The sequence below is a fragment of the Phyllobates terribilis genome, unplaced genomic scaffold, assembly GCF_046119375.1.
Source record: "Phyllobates terribilis strain yellow unplaced genomic scaffold, ASM4611937v1 Scaffold_924__1_contigs__length_538081, whole genome shotgun sequence".
In the NCBI taxonomy this organism is placed as follows: Eukaryota; Metazoa; Chordata; class Amphibia; order Anura; family Dendrobatidae; genus Phyllobates; species Phyllobates terribilis.
Genome location: NW_027363684.1, coordinates 410,383 through 434,770, shown reverse-complemented (window position 1 = coordinate 434,770; position 24,388 = coordinate 410,383). Strand labels below are relative to the sequence as shown.

The 24,388-nt window shown below is 45.5% G+C and overlaps 1 protein-coding gene across 1 annotated transcript in view; it reads right to left on the bottom strand.

The window, feature by feature from the left end:
* LOC141240612 (uncharacterized) overlaps window positions 1-24,388 on the bottom strand; it is a 68,347-nt gene that overhangs the window by 42,610 nt on the left and 1,349 nt on the right. Inside the window, exons 2-4 of the mRNA XM_073668680.1 lie at window positions 17,554-17,736; window positions 16,712-16,835; window positions 6,817-8,432 (exon numbers count right to left, since the gene is read on the bottom strand). Coding sequence (XP_073524781.1) covers window positions 6,817-8,432; window positions 16,712-16,835; window positions 17,554-17,736 — 1,923 coding nt within the window. The remainder of the gene's footprint in view (window positions 1-6,816; window positions 8,433-16,711; window positions 16,836-17,553; window positions 17,737-24,388) is intronic.

Below are 24,388 nucleotides of genomic sequence, written 5' to 3'. Positions count from 1 at the left end.
CTATGGATCCTGTAACTAAGGCTCCGATCACATCTACAAGACGTCACCGACCACGACCAATGGATCCTGTAACTAAAACTCAGATCAAATCTACAAGACATCACCAACCATGACCCATGCATCCTGTAACTAAGGCTCTGATCACATCTACAAGACGTCACCAACCACGACCAATGGATCCTGCAACTAAGGCTCTGATCACATCTACAAGATGATAACAACCAAGAATGATGGATCCTGTAACTAAGGCTCTGATCACAGCTGCTAGACATCACCAACCACGACCGATGGATCCTGTAACTAATGCTCCTTCTCCATTTTAGTTTATTCCCACTACCTTCACACCCCGGTGCTTCCCTCTGCTATTTGTGAAATAATATTTTGTGTGCCTGGAGTTTTCTGTTTATCACTGTATGTGTTGCCCTGTTTGTTGGGTGGGTGTACTTCGGTACACAGTAGCGCCCCTCTTCCCTGGGTGGGGGAGAAGAACAAGTGGAGGGCTAACTCAGGAGTTAGGGTGAGGGTGGCGGCCTCGGCATCCTCATCTTTAGAGGTATCCCGGGAATAGGGTGAGCAGACATACGCACTGTAGTTTTTCAGAACCCTAACACGTCAGGTTTGGGGACCGTTACTTCCAGGCAACCCCTAGCAGAGGCCAAGATTGTTCTCTGGGGGGCGTGACAGGTTTGTAGTTTTCAGGGAGGCCTGTAAGCTTTACTTCCGGTTACTTCCTACCTCCGCAAGTACCGAGGAGAAACAGGTGGGGATAGTAATCGCGCTCCTTTAGGATGACCCCCAAGCATGGGCTTTTTCTTTCCCGCCGGACTCCCTGTCTCTCCTGACAGTGGAGGAATTTTTTATTACCCTGGGTCTAATATACGTCGACGCCGACCGTGTCTCCCTGGCTGAATCCATGCTAAGTCAGCTGCAGCAGGGAGACCGGCCGGCAGAGGAGTATTGCTCTGAGTTTCGGAGTTGGTCCACGTACACTAAGTGGAATGACCCCGCACTCCATAGCCAATTTTGTCAAGGGCTGTCTGCATGGTTATTGGATACCCTTGCATTATATGAGACTCCAGTCTCCCTTGAAGTGGCCGTGTCTCTGGCAATCCAGGTTGATCGCCGTCTTCGCCAGAGACACAAAGGGACACCCCAATGTGCGGGAGATCCAGGGCTAAGGGAACCCTGGTCTGAGTCATCTGAGAAGCCCATGCAGTTGGGTGGGGCAACTCATTCTAGGGATCAAACTGGAGTTTGGGCATAAAGGGGCTGTGTGTGTTTTTACTGTGGAGGGAGGTGTCATTACATAGGTGCTTGTCCTTCCTTACCTCGCCGTAAAACAGCCGCCGGAAAACCAATGAACTCTGGTTGCGGGGAGGTTGGCAACCCAGGTGTACGCGTCGCCTCCGTGAGTGGTTCTCAATTCTTCCTACCGGCCGAGATCCATCTGGGCAAAAATAAAGTGACCATTTCTGCCTTTCTGGACAGTGGGCGGGGTTTAATTTGATTGACGCTGAGTTCGTCCAGGCCCAGGGCCTCAAACCGCAAACACTGTCCAGACACATACCCTTGAGCCGGGGGTATTTTTCTCAAGTAATCCGAGGGTTACATTTACAGGTTGGGGCCATACACTCAGAATGTATTGACTGTTTTGTGCTAGAGGGCCTGCCCTCTCCTGTGGTTCTGGGACTACTGGGGCTCCCGCTGCACAACCCTGTAGTAGACTGGCAGACGCAGGAGGTGGTTAAATGGAGCGAGTATTGTCATGGTCACTGTTTGGGCACTCGGCTGGCTAGGGTGGATACCCAGTCCGTGCCTAAATACCTGTTAGACTTTGAGGATCTGTTCTCGGTACAGGGGTGTCAAGAACTCCCTCCCCATCGTTCTTATGTCTGCGCTGTTAATCTGGTTCCTGGAGCCAAGCTGCCAAAGAGCAGACTGTATAGTATCTCGGGTCCGGAGAGGCAGGTCATGAAGGACTATATTGTGGAAATTTTGGCCAAGGTCATATCAGACCATCCTCATCCCCTGTTGCTGCAGAGTTTTTCTTTGTTAAGAAGAAAGATGGGGGGTTATGCCCCTGCTTATATTTCCACAAACTCAGTCTGATCATGGTCTGGGATTCATATCCGCTCCCTCTCATCCCGGGCCTATTTAATCAGATTGTGGGTGCAAAATGGTTTTCTAAACTGGATCTCAGGGGGGCATATAACCTCATTCGTATTAAAGAGGGGGACGAGTGGAAGACGGACTTCAACACGCCTGAGGGTCATTATGAAAACCTTGTGATGCCCTTCGGGTTAACTAATGCTCCAGCCGTTTTTCAGCATTTTGTTAATGACACCTAGCAGGTAGATTTGTGGTGATCTATCTTGATGACATATTAATTTATTCACTTGACCTTGAGTCACATCAGGTAAATGTCAGGCAGGTCCTTCAGATACTCAGAGACAATAAATTATTTGTCAAGCCAGAGAAATACATGATTTTGGTTGAGGAAATCCCTTTTTTGGGTTATATTTTATCATCCACCGGTTTTCGCATGGATCCGGCAAAAATTCAGGAGGTACTGGATTGGGAGGATTTAAAGGCGTTACAAAGGTTTTTGGGTTTCGCCAACTACTACCGCAAGTTCATCAAAAACTTTTCTGTAGTAGCCAAACCTCTGACGGATATGACCAGGAAAGGGACAGACTATTCTAAATGGTCCAGTCCAGCCAGGGAGGCATTTAATACCCTAAAGGAGTGTTTTGCATCTGCGCCGATTCTCATACGGCCTGACGTCACTCAGCCATTCATTGTAGAAGTTGACGCGTCTGAAGTGGTGATGGGGGCTGTTTTGTCGCAGGGTGCATGTCCTGGTAAATGACATTCGTGTGCATACTTTTCTAAAAAACTGTCGCCCACTGAGAGAAATTATGACATTGGTAACAGAGAACTGTTGGCAATCAAGTGGGCTTTTGAGGAGTGGCGTCATTTTTTGTAGGGGACATTTCATCCGGTTATGGTAATCACGGATCATAAGAATCTGGTATATCTAGGGTCTTCAAAACGTCTAACGCCCAGACAAGCAAGATGGGCATTATTCTTTACCAGGTTTAACTTTTTTGTCACTGTCACGTAAAGGCTGGGGAACAAGGGCATTAAGGCGGATGTCTTATCTCGCTGTTTTCCTGGAAGTGGAGATAATTGTGAACCGGTTCCTATACTTCAAAAAGGGGTTGTGGTTGCATCTACAGGTTCTTCTCATAAAATTAGAATATCATCAAAAAGTAAATTTATTTCAGTTCTTCAATACAAAAAGTACAACTCATATATTATATAGAGTCATTACAAACAGAGTGATATATTTCAAGTGTTTATTTCTATTAATGTTGATGATTATGGCTTACAGCCAATGAAAACACAAAAGTCATTATCTCAATAAATTAGAATAATTAACAGAAAACACCTGCAAAGGTTTCCTAAGCGTATAAAATGTCCCTTAGTCTGTTTCAGTAGGCTCCACAATCATGGGGAAGACTGCTGACTTGACAGATGTCCAGAAGGCAGTCACTGACACACTCAAGGAGGGTAAGCCACAAAATGTCATTGGTAAAGAAGCTGACTGATCAATGTTTATAGAGTGCTGTATCCAAGCATATTAATGGAAAGTTGAGTGGAAGGAAAAAGTGTGGTAGGAAAAGGTGCACAAGCAACTGGGATAACTGCAGCCTTGAAATGACTGTTAAGAAAAGGTCATTCAAAGATTTGGGGGAGATTCACAAGGAGTGGACTGCTGCTGGAGTCATTGCTTCAAGGGCCACCACACACAGAGGTGTCCAGGACATGGGCTACAAGTGTCGCATTCCTTGTGTCAGGCCACTCATGACCAATAGACAACACCAGAAGCGTCTTACCTGGGCCAAGGAGAAGAAGACCTGGACTGTGTCTCAGTGGTCCAACGTGTTGTTTTCAGATGAAAGTAAATTTTGCATTTTATTTGGAAATCAAGGCCCCAGAGTCTGGAGGAAGAGTGGAGAGGCCACAATCCAAGCTGCTGGAGGTCTAGTGTGAAGTTTCCACAATCAGTGATGGTTTGGGGGCCATGTCATCTGCTGGTGTAGGTCCACTGTGTTTTATCAAGACCAAAGTCAGCGCAGCCGTCTTCCAGGACATTGTAGAGCACTTCATGCTTCCCTCTGCCGACAAGCAAGGTAGTTTATAAGTCATGATTCCGTATGAAGATAAAATATATAGCTACCTTGGGTACAGGAAGCCAGGAGCGTACCAACGGCTAGGTGGTGTACATCCACCCCAACGCGTGTTTCGGCAAACCTTAGTCAGGGGGTATGTGTCAGTGTCAATGTGATCCCTTTTAAATGTGCCCACGCCAATCACCACGTGTGTAAAAAAACGGATGTCCATAGTCTGATCGATAGGTTTGAGGACCTTTGATGACGCATACCGCGTCATGATAGGCGGGGCGGCCCGTGGCGTCGGCATCACGTGGCACCCGCGTCAGAGTCAGCTGACCGCGGCGCAGGTCCTCACGATGTAGCAACCTAGAAACAGAAGTTTTACAGCCGATTGTTTTGACTTCATCTTGAAGGGTTGATACACCAGCAATCTGTTCAGACCTCTCAAATTTACTATAGTTCTGAAAGTGCCATCCAGCTTCTTTATCAAGAAAAGGGGGGAATATAATCCCTTTCCTTATTCTTCTATGGGTACCTCCAAGAGGACCAAAAACTCTGCCTCCAGGACTAACTATTGCTTGGAAGACCTTCTGAGAGGTGTCACCATGAAGGTTCGCAGGGGTGGAAGGAAAGTCTGGAATTCCAATTTTAGGTCTGCTTCCATTATCCCTAGAATCCTGACATGGGATGAATTTTATTCGTATGCATGGAGGAAGAGGGAAAGCATTCCTCCTTCCGGGGGAATGACATCACTGGGAAGACTTCCTTCCACTTGAAGGCGGCCCAGCAAACATAAAACCTTTTTTTTACTCTTCTGACTTCCTATTTTCCCTGATCCCTAGGAGGTCTTTTCCGGCTGTATCTTCTATTCCAAAAGGTACTCCTGTATTCTGGGATAGACAAACTGGGGAATCCTTTCTTTTTATCTCCAGCTTTGTCCAAGATGTCATCCAGAACTTGACCAAAAAGAAAGCCCCCATCACATGGGATAGAACACAGTTTGGTCTTTGACTGGACATCCCCAGGCCAACTTTTTACCCATAGCGCCCTACGAGTGGCAATAAAGAGGCCCGCTAACCTGGCTGCCAGCCTCACTGAGTCTGTTGAGGCATCTGCAATAAAAGCTGCTGCTCCCTGCATCAGCCACGATCTTTTCCTTTGGGACATTATCCTTCGGTTGACCTTCTAGCTGTTGCAACCAGATAATCATAGATCTGGCTGTACAGGTCGTAGAGACCGCTGGCTTCAGGGCACCCACCGAGGACTCCCAGGTGTGTCTTAAGTAACCATCTGCCTTTCTATCCAGATGGTCTTTCAGAATACCCACATCCTCAAAAGGCAAGGTAGATTTTCTGGATGAATTGGCCACTGCTACGTCTATCTTTGGGATCTTATTCCACGAGTCTTGTTTTGGCATCTTCTCTTAGAAGATGATGGTAGTGAACCCTTTCTCTTCGTTTTTTTCTCTTAATGAGAGCCTGAATCTTTTCATTAATTATAAATATGCGCCTCTTTTTTTTGCTCTAATCCACAAAACATGAACTCTTGTATGGATTTGGGGGTCTTAGCATCTGAGATGCCCATGGTAGCTCTCACAGCCTATCTGCGACTTTTATAGGAAAGCATGGCCTACCCCCTGTATCGCCATTAAAGAATGAAAAGGAACAAGAATCCAATCCACATTCACCTTCCGACTTTATAGATTCATCTAAATCAGGTGATAGTTTTTTGGACCCTTTCCTTCCCTTTCTATTCCTTTTTTTATGAATAAGGGTCTCAAGGGAATTCTTAACTTCTGCCCTGATCACGGGTCTCAAATCCATGCGGTTTTCTGTATACAATCTGGTGAAATTTCACAAAGATCAGTCAGCATTCTGGAGTTTAATAAGGGTACCAGATTCAGAGGCTGGATCAAATCACACCATTATTCGTGGTTGGTGGTACTGTCACTTCTGCAACTCATGAGACTGCCATTGCTGCGTGAACTCTGATCCTGGCACTGCTGTTCCTCCATATCACGTGGGGAAGGAGAGCCAGAGAAAACCCACTCTTTTGGCAGTCAGGCATGATTTTAAAAGAGGGACCAGCCACAGCAACTCCCCCACCCCTTGTACATGCCTTCTCCAGACCCCCTGGAAGTGAAATCCAACACTTCAGGTCAGAAGTCTCCGGCATGCTCTTCATCAAGGCGCACCAATCCCAGGGCATCCTGCACATGCGCAAGCCTGGGACATTGTTGGAGCCAGGAAGCATCCAAAAGGACTTCGGCGCTCGCATCTACATGAGCCCTCAAGTGACCAGCGGTGGCGCTTCCAGGACCCGACACCGGCACTATAGACAAGGAGCCTTTCTTCCAGGCAAGGCCTGGGTAAGTTTCTCCTTTAACTTTCCTCTCCTGATTCTTCAGCTTCAGGTTCCCTCATGGACAGGAAACCAAAATGATGCAGGGTAGAGGTGCAGCCCTCTTATTCAGTACGCTTCCTGTCCTTATTGGGTGAATTCCCTCTCTCGTGTGGCGCTTGTCACTGGTATTCAGTGAGATATTAATGACAATCTTACTTATCAAAGGGGGTGTACTCATTATTCTGAGCAATTTTATTAAAAATTTTAAAACACACAGTGTACATGATTACAGTTTCTTTCCTGTATGACTTCCCTCATGTCTAACAAGATACGATTTATTTACAAAAGATTTCCCACATAGTGAACATGAATACGGCTTCTCCCCAGTGTGACTTCTCTCGTGCATCACAAGACTTAATTTACTTATGAAGGCCTTCCCACATTCCAAACATGAAAATGGCTTTTCTCCTGTGTGAATTTTCTGATGTTTAATAAGATTCCCTTTATCTGTAAAGCATTTCTCACATTCTGAACATGAATACGGCTTCTCCCCAGTGTGACTTCTCTCGTGCATCACAAGACTTAATTTACTTGTGAAGGCCTTCCCACATTCCAAGCAAGAAAATGGCTTTTCTCCTGTGTGAATTTTCTGATGTTTAATAAGATTCCCTTTATCTGTAAAGCATTTCCCACATTCTGAACATGAATATGGCTTCTCTCCTGTGTGAATTCTCTGATGGGTAGAAAGACTCCCTTTACCTGTGAAGGCCTTCCCACATTCCAAACATGAAAATGGCTTTATTCCTGTGTGAATTCTCTCATGTATAACACATTTTGATTTCTCTGTAAAGCATTTCCCACATTCTGAACAGGAATATGGCTTCTCTCCTGTGTGAGTTTTCTGATGTCTAAGAAGAGTATTTTTATCAATAAAGCATTTCCCACATACTGAACATGAAAATGGCTTTTCTCCTGTGTGAATTCTCTGATGTATAATAAATCTTGATTTAGCTGGAAAGCATTTCCCACATTCTGAACATGAATACGACTTCTCTCCTGTGTGAAATGTCTGATGTCTAATAAGACTCCCTTTACATCCAAAGCATTTCCCACATTCTGAACATGAATATGGCTTCTCTCCTGTGTGAGTTTTCTGATGTCTATTAAGAGTCTTTTTATCAGTAAAGCATTTCCCACATACTGAACATGAAAATGGTTTTTCCCCTGTGTGAATTCTCTGATGTCTAATAAATCTTGATTTAGTTGGAAAGCATTTCCCACATTCTGAACATGAATACAGATTCTCCCCAGTGTGACTTCTCTCGTGCATCACAAGACTTAATTTACCTGTGAAGGCCTTCCCACATTCCGAACATGAAAATGGTTTTTCTCCTGTGTGAATTCCCTGATGTATAATAAATCTTGATTTAGATGTAAAGCATTTCCCGCATTCTGAACATGAATACGGCTTCTCTCCTGTGTGAATTCTCTGATGTGTAATAAGATTCCCTTTATCTGTAAAGCATTTCCCACATTCTGAACATGAATATGGCTTCTCTCCTGTGTGACTTCTCTGATGTATAACAAATTTAGTTTTATTTGTAAAGCATTTCCCACATTCTGAACAGGAGTATGGCTTTTCTCCTTTGTGTTTTCTTTGTGTCTGAGCTGAGCTTTTAGTAAGTTGCTTGTCACACTGAAATCTTGTATCCACTGTGTCACCTGAAATTGTGGTAACAATGTGAGATTGCTCAGGAGATGATTCCTCATGATTAGGAGGATTATAAGAAGGTGAAGTGCTGTGAAGTCCAGGAGGTGCAGGAAGGGTGATGAGGTTTTCTCCATTAGAGTGCTTCCTGATATCTTCTTTTTTACAATTTAGTGATAAACCGTTATTCCCACAAGGATTTCCTGTAGGGATGAAAGATTGAAAAAAAATCACATCTAATAATGAAGACCCTCGTCAGTGAAAGTACCGGTAATAAGGAGGACAACTACATACCATAACATTAACACAATGACGGGTAAAGTGAATAACACTTATAAATTGGTGACATTGGCACAAGTCAGGGGTGGCAGAGATTAGACAGCAAATAGACAGTTCTTAACGGGAACCTGTCACCAGCATTTACCCCTTAATGCACCACCAGTGACATTTCACTCTCTCAAGCTTCCCATCATGCTCTTAGTGTAGAAAAGTGTCCGCGCAATTAAAAATAGAGTTTTAATCTTTTATTACTGCATGCAAATGAGATTGACTAATCACAAAGGTGGGCCTCATAAAGGTGGCCACCGTAATCACGTCCACAGTATGCCTAAGGACTAGTGTTGAGCGAGTATGTTCTATTAACCCTTTCACCGAGTATGCTCGGGCCGAGCTCCGAGTATTTATAGCCGCTCAGTGATAAGGTTGAATCCCTCCCATGTGCATGATTTGCGACTGTTTGACAGCTTTATTACATGTGAGGAATGTCTATTTCTAACACATTCCTCCCATGTAATAAAACTGTCAAACAGTTGCAAATCATGCACACGGGAGCGATCTAACCTTATCACCGAGCAGCAGCAGCAGCAGCACCGGACAGAACATACTCGCTGAACCCCACTAAGGACATGATACGAACCCTAAGAAGAATGAAATAGCACCGAAATCATATTACAGGGTTAAATCCTAATTACAGGACCCAGGGGAGTCCTTCTCCCAATGTCTGAGAAGAAAAATCTACAGTGGTAGAAAGTGGAACGATTCCAGTATGTGAGCAACCTATAGTGCAAATGGGCCTCCATGTCCACTCTGGAGCCTCCTTATTCCATTAACCACCCTACACCACGGATCCTCCTTATTCCATTAACCACCCTACACCATGGATCCTCCTTACCCCCTGGAGCCTCCCTACACCACGGATCCTCCTTATCCCCTGGAGTCACCCTACACCACGGAGCCACCTTATCCCCTGGAGCCTCCCTACACCACGGATCCTCCTTATCCCCTGGAGCCTCCCTACACCACGGAGCCTTCTTATCCCCTGGAGCCTCCCTACACCACGGAGCCTCCTTATCCCCTGGAGCCTCCCTACACCACGGATCCTCCTTATCCCCTGGAGCCTCCCTACACCACGGATCCTCATCATCCCCTGGAGCCTCCCTACACCACGGATCCTCCTTATCCCCTGGAGCCTCCCTACACCATGGATCCTCATCATCCCCTGGAGCCTCCATACACCACGGATCCTCATCATCCCCTGGAGCCTCCCTACACCACGGATCCTCATAATCCCTGGAGCCTCCCTACACCATGGATCCTCCTTACACCACAGAGCCTGCTTATCCCCTGGAGCCTCCCTACACCACGGATGCTCCTTATCCCCTGGAGCCTCCCTACACCATGGATCCTCCTTATCCCCTGGAGCCTCCCTACACCACAGAGCCTGCTTATCCCCTGGAGCCTCCCTACACCACGGATCATCATCCCTGGAGCCTCCCTACACCATGGATCCTCCTTACCCCCTGGAGCCTCCCTACACCACGGATCCTCCTTATCCCCTGGAGTCACCCTACACCACGGAGCCACCTTATCCCCTGGAGCCTCCCTACACCACGGATCCTCCTTATCCCCTGGAGCCTCCCTACACCACGGAGCCTTCTTATCCCCTGGAGCCTCCCTACACCACGGAGCCTCCTTATCCCCTGGAGCCTCCCTACACCACGGATCCTCCTTATCCCCTGGAGCCTCCCTACACCACGGATCCTCATCATCCCCTGGAGCCTCCCTACACCACGGATCCTCCTTATCCCCTGGAGCCTCCCTACACCATGGATCCTCATCATCCCCTGGAGCCTCCATACACCACGGATCCTCATCATCCCCTGGAGCCTCCCTACACCACGGATCCTCATAATCCCTGGAGCCTCCCTACACCATGGATCCTCCTTACACCACAGAGCCTGCTTATCCCCTGGAGCCTCCCTACACCACGGATGCTCCTTATCCCCTGGAGCCTCCCTACACCATGGATCCTCCTTATCCCCTGGAGCCTCCCTACACCACAGAGCCTGCTTATCCCCTGGAGCCTCCCTACACCACGGATCATCATCCCTGGAGCCTCCCTACACCATGGATCCTCCTTACCACCTGGAGCCTCCTTACACCACAGAGCCTGCTTATCCCCTGGAGCCTCCCTACACCATGGATCCTCCTTATCCCCTGGAGCCTCCCTACACCACGGATCCTCCTTATCCCCTGGAGCCTCCCTACACCACGGATCCTCCTTATCCCCTGGAGCCTCCCTACACCACGGATCCTCCTTATCCCCTGGAGCCTCCCTACACCACGGATCCTCCTTATCCCCTGGAGCCTCCCTACACCACAGAGCCTGCTTATCCCCTGGAGCCTCCCTACACCATGGATCCTCCTTACCCCCTGGAGCCTCCCTACACCACAGAGCCTGCTTATCCCTTGAAGCCTCCCTACACCACAGAGCCTGCTTATCCCCTGGAGCCTCCCTACACCACGGAGCCTGCTTATCCCCTGGAGCCTCCCTACACCATGGAGCCTCCTTATCCCCTGGAGCCTCCCTACACCACGGATCCTCCTTATTCCCTGGAGCCTCCCTACACCACGGATCCTCCTTATCCCCTGGAGCCTCCCTACACCACAGAGCCTGCTTACCCCCTGGAGCCTCCCTACACCACAGAGCCTGCTTATCCCCTGGAGCCTCCCTACCCCATGGATCCTCCTTATCCCCTGGAGCCTCCCTACACCACGGATCCTCCTTATCCCCTGGAGCCTCCCTACATTACTTGGTCTTTATGCAGCTGAACCTACTGCACACGTGATACATCCGCCCCTGCCAAAAACACTAAATATATGTCCATAAAAATGATGTTTAAAGGGAAACTGTCCGTTCCCTGTGCCCCCAGAACCCGCAGCAGATGTGTCTGCAGATATAAACTCTCCACCTAACATCTCTATTACATTAAACACACAAACAGATCTATAGAAAAAGTATTGTATTTCTAAAGTTTATGATATGTAAATGAGGACTTTGATTTGTCGATGAGGCGTTCGTGACCCCAGACTAGTCGTCCCACTTTGGGGGCTTGAGAACATGACAAACCTACCGCATGCGCGCGGCTTCTCCTCCTCACTGCATTGAGCCTCTGACGCCGGGTGTACGCGTCTCATTACTGAGATAGGAGAGGACGGTCACTACTGGTCAGAGTCCATGTAGATGGGAGGAGCTCGGCCTCTAGCCCCGCCCTCCTCTCCCCTCCCCCTACACAGAATCTTATCAGGAGCGGCCGTCACCTCCGATCTCAGTGATGGAACAATGTTTCCTAACTGAATAGAGATTTTACCCCGGAACCGAGAATCCTGAGAAGGAAGAAGAAATACGCAGATTTCTGTGGAGACTCCGGGGAGAAAGTCTCCTATTTCCATCTCGTCTATTCTTACAATTCATGAAGTTTATTCCTCTTATTCCTGTGTAATAAAGACTGATCAGGACGTTGTGTATATTATATGGGAACAATGAGGAATACTGTCACCATGTAACAATACATCGCTTATGGTTTATGGCCGCCAGGATTTGGTAACACAAAAATGTCTGAAAAGAAACAAAGTATTTATTGTAGAAAAGTCCTAAAAGAAAATGAAATAAATATATTGTTATTGGCTTGGATTAGTTGTATTACCGCAGTTACAGCGACCCTCCACCCCGGGACTGAACACTACACATTTCCCTGTACAGTCCCCTATGGGGTCCTCTGCCCTCCGCTGCCCCCTCAGCTCAGATCGGTGGTCTCTTCCCCCGGCTTCCAGGACGGCCAGTGTAGTGGTATGGGGAGTGCAGTAATACGTCTACCCCACCCTCCCCTGCCTTTCCTGTGCTGTGACCTATGGGGCAGCGCCACATCCTATTAATCTCCCAGCAGTCTGCGGGGCGTCATCAGTTACAGATGTATTCTGCACCTGCTTTCATTGCTCCTGTTTGTCTTTGGTAACCTTGTCTGGCTTCCATAATACCCCGGGATGACTTAGGCCTCCATCTACAGGACCATTCTTACTCGGCTTCCTGATTCTGACCTCGTCCCCGCTTCTTGATTGTCTAGCACCTGCCATCTTTGGATCAGATCTGACATGTCGACCTTCTTCTGCCAGCTCGCTCTACCAGCCAGCACTACTATGTGGAGCAGCCCCGGTGTCTGTGCTGTAAGTCCAGATCACTGTACAGTGGTGAAAAGATGGAAGCCGGGAAACCTCTGGGACCGGCTGTATGGAGACTGTCTGTAAGCGCCTTATTATTAGGAACTGCCAGGTTTCCTCCATCGGTTCACCGTTACAGGAGGCAGATGGAGGACACAAGGAAGGGAGTCTATATATGATAACCGTATAGTCACTTCTCAGTCTCAGGGTGGACGGTCGTTTTATCACCCAACTTGTGCAGCTCAAGAGAGAAAAATTCTAAAAAATAACAGCAGAATAAAGATGATAAAGTAACAAGATGAGAAATACAACTCATCCCCCACAAAAAAGCTCCTCATACAGCGAGGTCAGTAATGAGAAATAAACCATCAAGAATGGAAAAAACAATCCAACAGAGGCCGGACAGACATCTGTCTGAGATGGTGAGTCCTGCATTGAGCAGGGGGCTGGATACGGGGACCCTGGAGGTGGTCCCCTCCAACCAGAACATTCTAGGATTGTAAGTTGTTTGGTCATTTTATCTGTAAATCATTTCCCCCATTATCGGCCTTACAGACACATTTTTTCTTTATTGATTTTTAATTTAGTTTTTTTTTTACTTTCTCGTCCTCTCATTTCCGGAGTCATAATGTTATTGGTCACTAAGCTGTGCAGTTCTCCTGCTATTCACCCTATAAATGTAAGGAAATACTGACAACTGGGCGTTACCATTGTTCCCCTACATTGTCCAATCAGCGCTGAGTGTCAGAAGTGTGGGGACACATGTATGGAGAACGGTGACACCCGGTTATCATGTCATTCATAAATGTCGGAGGAACGGCCGGGAATCTGAGCAGCAGTTTCTTTCTTTGGTAACAATTCTTGTAGGAAAAAGAATTTCATCCAATTTATTGGTAAAAAAAAACAAAAAAAAAAAACTTAAAACTTTCGGAACCTGGATGAGGACGTCTTCTCACCTTCTTTTAGTAATTTATGGATTTTACTGTGGCAAAGAGAATTATTTATTCACGTTAGAGGCTCAGATGGGGGGACGATTCCTAGACGACATCTTGTCTGAAGAGACCGAGAGTGAAGATTCTTCTAAAGGGACGTTCCCAAAATCACAATGTGCTCTTATAATAAAGTACACCCTGGTTATTGTGAATATAACCCCTGTATAACATCTGGCCTCTCCTGCACATATCACCCCCTAAGTATGCCCCCCAGGCTCTAAATCGAAAATTTTACAAAAAAAATGTTGGACTTTTAATTTTTATGCCTTTTAACCAGATATGTATTAACTATTTTGTATGGTATAACTAACATTTACCACATGTCTACTTCACATCATATTTATTTTTTTTGTTAAAAGTTTAATCAGCAATTTCTTATTTTTCAAACAAAATTTACAAAACCAATTTTAAGTTTCCTCCGTTCTCCCCCTTTTGCATTTTAAGTCTGCAGTCCTGCTCCCCAATACTTATATCTATGGCCAGTTTGACGTCAATCAGCCGTTACTAACATGTCGCATTTAAGGGATCGCACTCATCGGGTGAAATAAAATTGGTCGGATCTTCCTGAACAGTAGGATGATTGTCTTGCGAGTACGATGCGACTTCTCTCACCTGTCTCGCATCTGTATGACATCCGTATCAAACGCGTTTATAACATCAGCTTTTACAGACGGTCATTCTCTGACATTTCAGGCTAATTTTCTAACTAATAAAACATTTTTTATAGATATAGAAAGATAGAAATGAGTCAGTGAGATATATCATCAGTGCAGGGCGTGTGGAGCTGCTGTACATGGATTTAGCTAATAATTAAAGAATTTAAAGTAAAAAAAGCAAAGGGGGAAAGCGGACAGCTGATGCTTATAGTCTGGGAAGCGGGTAATAAACATTAATATACATAGATCTTCCCAGGGGATTAATATTAACATCTGCGTAGCCTTTACTGGTTATTAACAAGTCACGAACTCCAGCTCTGCTACATCTGTATGGTGTGTTGAGCGATGGCTCAGCACGCCAGCCAGGACACACTGGTCAGTGCAGCGAGCAGTGACGTCAGTAAGGTGACCAAAGCTCATCGGCTATGAACTCCGGTGACCTTAGTCAGAGCAGAGCTAGACACTGCAGGAGCATTCTCACGCTACTGGCTTGCTGAGCGGTCACATCAAACAATCCAGATGTAGCATGGCTGGGGATTTTTGTTGGACAGCACCACATAAGGATTATCTGCGGACAGGTGAGGATTATTTTGTGTTTTAATTTGATCTTTATAAAGGGTAAAAGAGGGTCTGGGAGTGTTCATTTCAATTAAAGGACTTTGCTCTGTGTGTGTGTTTTTTTAACTAAACTTACGGGGTTAGTATTGGGGGTGTCTTATAGACGCCTCTCCATTACTAACCCCTGGGCTCGATGTCAGCAAACATTACAAAGCTAACATCAACCCCAATAGTATTACCCCACTCGCCACCGCACCAGGGCAAGTGGAAAGAGCCGAGGCTAGGCGCCAGAAATTGTGCATCTTATGAATTCTTGGGCATCTGAGTGCTGGTGTTCTTGCACTGGGAGGGGGACAATATCCAATTCCCAGGCTATTAATATCAGCCGGCAGCTGTCTGTTTAGCCTTTGCTGGTTGGGTCCCTGGTTTCCTGCACTGCTGGTAACATTACCATTATGTCTATCTATTGTGTCCTATTGCACTTGGTCTGTTGATGCTTATTTGTATCACCTTTGCCCAGCATACTGACTGAACCTATCACTTTATATGTTTATTACTATATCCTTTATGTCTATGAGGTATAATGCTTACTTGTGATAGTGTTTCTCTAGTCAGAAACTTTTTCATTATAATGATATAAATAACTGATATTATATATTACTTATGTGATGTATGCTATGGACCTTTACGCATTAGTATACTCTCTAACATATAATTGGACACATATTTCGTATTTACTTAATAGGATAATTTCACCTTTGGTCTGGGCCTTAGATGTAGCAGTGCAGTACACCAAGTGTTATATCCAGGTATACCACCATTGTTCTTCCTGAACTTGTACCTCACTTTTTGTATATATTGTATTTGTATATGAATACATATGGTATTCTTCTATATGTTTTTTTTTTATTTGTTAATAATAAAGATATATTTTTAGCCCTTTGAAGAAAATGCTTCATCTCTTTAGTGACAGTTGTCACTAGAGGCTGAAGTTACAGTTCTATCCAAAGGCTTAACCTTCTCCCCGACAATTGAGTTTGACGTTCATAGAACTTTATTAGATGTGAATAAATTTGTGAGAACTTTCACTTTGCGTTGTCATTTCATGGTCAATGAACAGAATGAGAACATGGAGAACTCGTTACAAGAAGTTTCTCATGATGATGTTCCCAATAGAACTGGAACTTTTGATGAACGGGGTTCACTTCTTGAACATAAAACTCCAGCGATTCAACACAACAGACAGTTACTTTCAATCGTTTGTTATAAAATAAATCTCTATTACTATCCGGTCAAGTCTCGTCCACCAGTCTTGGATGTTTTCTAGGAAATGATTGAAGATGAACTACTTACATTAAAAAGGAACACAAAATTTCAAGGACAGAAATATCATAATCTAATGATATCAGAGCAACGAGCTGTGAAAGAACTTAACGAGAACTCTGACCTCCTCATAAGGAAAGCAAAGGACGATCCGCTGTTATATTGAATGTGGGACTTTATGAAAAATTCCATTGGGAAATCTGCAGACAAAATGTGACCGATGCTCTAAGGAAGGTGAAAGATTCTGAAAGAAGCCTCCGAGGACGAAGACTCAAGACTGATGAAGACGACAGCGGAGAAACCGCGACTCACAGATCAGAAGAGAAGAATCAGGGAATGAAAGCTGTGAGAAAATGTAGAGAAAACCAGAGCAAGTCTGGAGAAAAATCATCTATTATAGGACGAGGCCGAGAGACGTCATCACATCCACCGGAGCCAACAAGAGTCTCCTCTCACCTGGTGATGTCAGAGGCCGGAGCTCCTCCATCATCACCTCCTGGTACCGATCCTGGTGTCCTTCTAGATACTCCCACTCCTCCATGGAGAGATAGACAGCGACGTCCTGACACCTTATAGGAACCTGACAACAACAACACCGTCATCACCCAGAATCCTCCAGTGCTGTCCTGTATAATGTCCCAGCAGTCACCTCTCCGCTCATCACCCAGAATCCTCCAGTGCTGTCCTGTATAATGTCCCAGCAGTCACCTTTCAAGTCATCACCCAGAATCCTCCAGTGCCGTCCTGTATAATGTCCCAGCAGTCACCTCTCCGCTCATCACCCAGAATCCTCCAGTGCTGTCCTGTATAATGTCCCAGCAGTCACCTCTCCGGTCATCACCCAGAATCCTCCAGTGCTGTCCTGTATAATGTCCCAGCAGTCACCTCTCCGCTCATCACCCAGAATCCTTCAGTGCTGTCCTGTATAATGTCCCAGCAGTCACCTCTTCGGTCATCTCCCAGAATCCTCCAGTGCCGTCCTGTATAATGTCCCAGCAGTCACCTCTCCGCTCATCACCCAGAATCCTTCAGTGCTGTCCTGTATAATGTCCCAGCAGTCACCTCTCCGGTCATCTCCCAGAATCCTCCAGTGCTGTCCTGTATAATGTCCCAGCAGTCACCCCTCCGCTCACCACCCAGAATCCTCCAGTGCTGTCCTGTATAATGTCCCAGCAGTCACCTCTCAGGTCATCACCCAGAATCCTCCAGTGCTGTCCTGTATAATGTCCCAGCAGTCACCTCTCCGGTCATCACCCAGAATCCTCCAGTGCTGTCCTGTATAATGTCCCAGCAGTCACCTCTCCGCTCAGCAGCTCAATCATCTTGTTGCTGAGCTCTAGGATTTTCTTCTTCTTCCTCTCATGTATCGGGGGGTGCGGGGGAGGGTCTGTGATGGGGTCCGGGCTCCGCCCTCCTGACTCCTGGTGATGGATGATGGGAGTCACACCCTCCCCCGGTGTCTTCCTCACTATTGTGTAATCCTGTGTATGGAGAAAAGTGGTAAAACACAAAACCCCAGAGAGATAATGAAATAGTTGTGGCTTTCTAACCCAAAACCTAATTACAGGTTCCTATTAACACTTTCACCCACGAGACTGTTTTCACCTTTCTGATTAGGCCAATTTTTTCAATTCTTATTAGTTTGACTTTAATTTTGATCAAAATTACACAGTGACCCTATTTGGGCCATGTGTGAACACGCTCTTACATGCTGCATGTACACTCATTTATATTCCAGTTCATTTCTTTAGTTTTTTTTCAGTTAAAGGGGTCCTCCCATCTCCAAGATCCCATCCCAATATGTAGTAGGTGTAATAATAATAATAATATTAGCAAATACCTTCAATTAGAAATGTAGTATAGTATTTTTGGTTCGCTAGCTCTCTTACCCCATGTGCAGAGCATCGCAGGACCTTAGGTATCCATGGTTATGACCACTAGCAGCTAGCCAACTAACTGTGATTTTATCAGTGGACGTAACCATGGATACCTAAGGTCCTGCGATGCTCTGCACATGAGGTAAGTGGCGAATCAAAAATACTATACTACATTTCTAATTAGAGGCATTTGCTAATATTACTATTATTACACCTACTACATATTGGGATAGGATCTTGGAGATGGGAGTACCCCTTTAAGTGTGCACAAGTGTGGTAATCTCATGTGGTCTATGGCAGGGGGCTGCACTCCTCGCAGTATACAATGTATCTCGCTGTGGACAGTTTTCTGTCAGGAGAAGAGTCCTCTCTTCTCAAATTAAACTCCACAATATAATATTTTTCCAGTAAATGCCTCCAGGTAGAGGGTGATGATGGTGGTAGTAGTCTGTGCACCCGAGCCCCAGTCATAAAGAAGCCTAAAGATCTTAAACAGAAGTCTCTTTACTGGGGATAATGGGTCAAATTCTTAGGCTGTGTGCCCACGATGCGTTTTTGAAGCGTTTCTGCAGCAGCAAAAACACTGAAGAAACGCTTCAAAAACGCTTGGTAGAAGGTCCGCCATGTCCCCCAATGATAATCCGCGTGTGCAGTGCACATGCTGCTCAAATTTCCGCTTCCGTTTTTCATGGGGAAAAAAAACGCAGCACCACCAATTATTTTGCAGCAGCGCTGCGTTTTCGCCGCCATTGACTTGCATTGGAACGCTTCAAATCTGCAAATATGTAAAACTACTTGCAGAATTAAAGCGCATTTGCTGCGATTTTGGAACACAAGATGGCAGCAAATGGGAAGTGACCTCATGCGGGGGCGTTCCAGCCATCCCATAAATCCAGGAAGACGAGAATCCCATACCATTCCTGTCTTCCTGGATCATGGCTGAGCACCTGGGGTGGTACAAGATGGACCTGAATGTCCCGGTCATGATTGGTGTCTGCGGGTGTCTGCGCTGGAAACCTGCGCGGTGTCAGCATGGGCTCTGTGCGGTGTCTGTGGTTGTCAGCGGGTGTCTGCGTGCTGGCAGACATAGGTCTATGTGACACTACTACTCCCATCGGCCTATGTCTGTCCCCCGTCCACTAGTGGCAGCAGGATCAGCTCGATGGGAGCAGTAGTTCCCATCAGCCTGATCCTGCTGTTAAAATTGCCCTAATGTGTCCGTAAAACTGCCCCATATGTTATTTTTGGCCCCCATAGGTTTATATTTTTGCCCTATACATTTTTTATTTTTTGTATGCCCCCTTTTTTTTTTTTTTTTGGCAACCTATTTTTTTTTATTAATTTAAAGTCCCCATTTTTTTTTTCTTTGGTCCCCAATTAATTTTAAAAATACATTTCATTGGTGGCCAGTGGTTGCCTAAAGAAATTTAGTTTATACATTACCTGTTCCCGCCGATCGCCACCTAAAATAAAGTAAAAAATAAAAAAAATACACCTATACTCACCTATATACCTAATTCCCCGAAGCCCTCAATCTCCTGTAATAAAATATAAAATAAAAAAACACAATTTTATCCTTACCCCTCCGTAGTAATCCACGAGTGTCCCATGAAGATCTCCAGTTTAGAGCAGCCACATAAAATGTGACCGCTCTAAACCGCTGCCACCGCTACAATGACGGGGCCGTAAAGCAGCCCCGTCATTGCATAAGTGAGTTCACCGGAGTTCAGGCAGCGCTGCTCCGGTGACCTCCTTTACGGCCCTGCTGACCGTGAGAAATTCCCACGGTACAGCAGGGCCGTAAGGGGGGTCACCGGAGCTGCGCTGACTGAATGCACTCTGGTGCCTCACACTGCCGGGAGCGGAAGTGTTCCCGGCAGTGTGAGCTTACAGCAGCCATGACAGCTGTCACATCTCCAGATGTGACAGCTGTGCATGGGAGATCATCGCAGGAACGTGGACAGGTAATTATTTTTTTTTTGTAAATCTATAATTAAATAAAATTGTGTGTTTTATTTCAAATAAATAATTATTTTCTGGGTGTAGTGTGTGTTTTTTCTTTTTAGCTCTTTGTAGGTTAGCAATGGGGGTGTCTTATAGACGCCCCTCATTACTAACCTGGGCTTTATGGCAGCTGGCGCTGACATGAACCCCACTACTATTACCCCCTGCCACCGCACCAGGGCAGCGTGGAAGAACGAGGCTAAGCGTCAGATTTGGCGCAAAAATATGATGCGCCAAATCTGGGGCGGCTGAGGGCTGGTATTATAGCCTGGAAGGGGGCCTATAACCTTGGCCCCTTTCTAGGCTATTAATATCAGGTCGCAGCTGTCCGCAGAGCCTTTGCTGGCTCCAATTTATAGGAGGACACTATGTCATTTTTTTTTTTGGGTCCCCCTGTAGAATGGACAGTAAAGGCTAAGCTAACTGCTGCGGCCTGATATTAATAGCAAGGGAAGGGGCCATGGTCCTTGGCTACTTCCCAGACTATATCAGCCCTCAGCCGTCTGCTTTCCCTCTGCTGGTTATTAAAAATACGCGTGAACCCACCCATTTTTTTTTTAAATACATTGAAATGTAAGATTATTGTACAGCGTATGCGTGACCAAGCATACATTGAAATGGGTCTGTGTGTGTTTCCGGTATGTGTGGAAAAAGTCATCACCATTCGTACCGGAGATTCTGACGTGTGAAAGAGCCGTAATTGGATACTGGGTGAGGAGTGTGTGTGTGTGGGGGGGGGGAAGTGCCCATGTATACACACGCGTACATATCTGCATAGAGTATGTATGTGTATATATTTTTTTATATTAATTACAGGGGCTGCAGTTCTTGTGGCATCCTGAATACTTCCAAAATGGTGAATAGGGGTTTGACTAGGAAATTACATTATTGGCCTTTTTTTTTTCCCCACTAACTTTATTTGGCTTAAAAAACGTTTACAAAACGCATCAAAAAACGCATCAAAAAAGCGTCAAAAACACTTCAAAAACGCACATAGAATCTGCATGCATTTTTCCGGCAAGGAGATGCAGAAATGGTCAGGAAAATTTCTGCTTCATTTCTGCATCGTGGGCACATAGCCTTATTCACAAACGGTAGGGAGCTGAGGTACAGGATGACACTCAGGCTGAGTTCACACGATGCGTTTTTAATGCGTTCCCGCGGCGTTTTTGCAGCTGTGTAAACGCCGTGGAAACGCATTAAAAATGCATGGTAGAAGGGAAGCAATGTTCCCCAATTGAAATCCGCATGTGCTGTGCCCATGATGCGGATTTTTCCGCAGCGTAAACGCTGCGCTCAAAAATCCGCAGCATGTCCATTAATTTTGCGGAAAAGCTGCGTTTTCGCCGCCATTGACTTGCATTAGAACGCGCCAATTCCGCAAGACTGCATCTGTACTTGCGTAATTGGCGCGTTCTAATGTGCGGATGGTACCCGGGTGTGGAGGAGAGGAGAGTCTCATCCGCACCCAGGTACCATTAAAAAATCTGTAAAAAAAGGATAAAATAAAAAATAAATGTATATTTACCTTCTGTCGGCCCGCGCACCGCTCCTGCTTGGTTCCCGGCACTTTGCAGTGAGTTGAAGGACCTGCGCTGACGTCAGAGTCATGTGACGGGTCACGTGACGCTGACGTCGGCAGGTCTTTCAATTCAAAGTTGCCGGCGAGGGAGAACGGAATGAGCGGGACACCGGGGGCCATCGGAGGGTAAAGTATACATTTATTTTTTATTTTTACCACTCTCTCGGTTCACACTATATAAATCCATGCCGGTTGCATGGATTTATATAATGTGACCTAGTTGTCAAGCACTTTCCAAGTGATGCTAAAATCGCCTGGAAAGCGCTTGTCAATCCACATGCGGAAATGCATGGGGGAACGCATGTGAATCCGCATGTATTCTGCTGAAAAACGCATGCACAATCTGCATGCGTTTTTTCTGCCAGGGAGATGCAGAAATGGTCAGGAAAATTTCTGCTTCATTTCTGCATCGTGGGCACATAGCCTTATTCACAAGCGGTAGGGAGCTGAGGTACAGGATGACACTCATGGTTGAATATTGTTGTGCACCTGCAGACAGGCAGATCCTGGAAACCTCTGGTTTCATCAAATCTGAATATTTCTTCCTCAGCGCTGTGCTCTGTTTCTGCCCTGAGGTAATTCTTCCTAATATGAAGACTATCAGCTCCCCTTATTGTGTCTGTCCCCTTTTTAAGCGCAGCAGTCAGGGAGAAGGTAGGTAACTCCTTCACCTACAAAATGGCTTCCTCTTCTCAAAATGTCTGACCACCAACTGCCTCTTCAATCCTTAACTACCTCACAGGATTTAACTCCTCCCACTCCCATGTGACTGTTAGAGCTGCAGTCATTGGCTGACTGCCCAGAGGCGTTTTTCCAGAAGCTTCTGCATATTAAACAGAGCTGGGTCACATGATCAAGCCTGTTAGAGGAAGATTAACCCTTTTTGTGCTGCCTGTCAGCAGGTCTCACAATTTATATAAAATGCACAGTTTACACAAAAAAACACAGCATTTATATGAAACACACTATATATCTGGTATCCCATAGGGATAGGATCTTGGAGATGGGAATACCCCTTTAATTTTTCTGAATATTAAGTTATATCATTAATATTAACCCCCTTTACCCCCGAGGGTGGTTTGCACGTTAATGACCAGGCCAATTTTTACAATTCTGACCACTGTCACTTTATGAGGTAATTACTCTGGAGCCTCCACGGATCCCCCTGATTCTGAGACTGTTTTTTCGTGACATATTGTACTTTATGATTGTGGTAAAATTTCTTCGATATCACTTGCGTTTATTTGTGAAAAAAATGGAAATTTGGTGAAAATTTAGCAATTTTCAAAATTTTAATTTTTATGCCCTTAAATCAGAGCGATATGTCACACAAAAGAGTTAATAAATAACATTTCCCACATGTCTACTTTACATCAGCACAATTTTGGAACCAAAATTTTTTTTTCTGTTAGGGAGCTATAAGGGTTAAAATTTGACCAGTGATTTCTCATTTTTACAACAAAATTTACAAAACCATTTTTTTAGGGACCACATCACATTTGAAGTCACTTTGAGGGGCCTTTATGACAGAAAATACCCAAAAGTGACACCATTCTAAAAACTGCACCCCTCAAGGTGCTCAAAACCACATTCAAGAAGTTTATTAACCCTTCAGGTGCTTCACAGGAATTTTTGGAATGTGGAAGAAAAAAATTAACATTTAACTTTTTTCACAAAAATGTTACTTTAGACCCAATTTATTTATTTTTCGCAGGGGTAACAGGAAAAAATGGACCCCAAAATTTGTTGTGCAATTTCCCCTGAGCACACAGATACCCCATATGTGAGGAAAAACCACTGTTTGGGCGCACGGCAGGACTTGGAAGGGTAGGAGCGCCATTTGACTTTTTGAATGTAAAATTTGCTTGAATAATTAGCGATGCCATGTTGCGTTTGGAGAGCACCTGATGTGCCTAAACAGTGGAAACCCCCCACAAGTGACACCATTTTGGAAACTAGACCCCTCATGGATTTTATTAAGGGGTATAGTGAACATTTTGAACCCAGCGGTACAACACAGAATTTGATAATATTAGGTCATCATATTGAATAAGTTGTCATTAGTGCTCGCTACATGATTTTGCATCAGGTGCTCGGGTATGCACCATGTATCGCGGGTGCTCGAGTCGCCGCTCGCATGTTTCATGGTTATTAGACACCCAAAAAAAAACATGCGGGGATCGCTCGTGCATGGCAGGCAATCCCCGCGAGTTTCTTTTGGCCACAATGCATATGGGGTGGAAACTCGAGCACCCGCAATACTCAATGCATACCCGAGCACCCGATGCAAACTCAAGTAGCGAGCGCTCAACACTAGTCGCCATATCCTCATCTTTTTTTTTTTTACTTTTGAAAAAAATCTCAACCCCATCACAACCCTAACCCCAAACCCAGCCCTAACCCTAGCCCAACCCTAACCCTAGAGATTATTTTTTACGCCGTTCCTCGTGCGGTATAAGTGATTAGACGACTTTATTCTTCGGGTCGGTGCGATTACAGCGATACCAGAATCATATGGGGTTTTTATGATTGACAGCTGTCACACACTAAAAGACGCATTTTTTTTTTTAAAATCTAGTTTTTGCATCGCCATATTTTGAGAGCTATAATTTTTCCATATTTTGGCAGACAGTCATGTGACAGCTTGTTTTTTGCGGGACGAGTTAACGT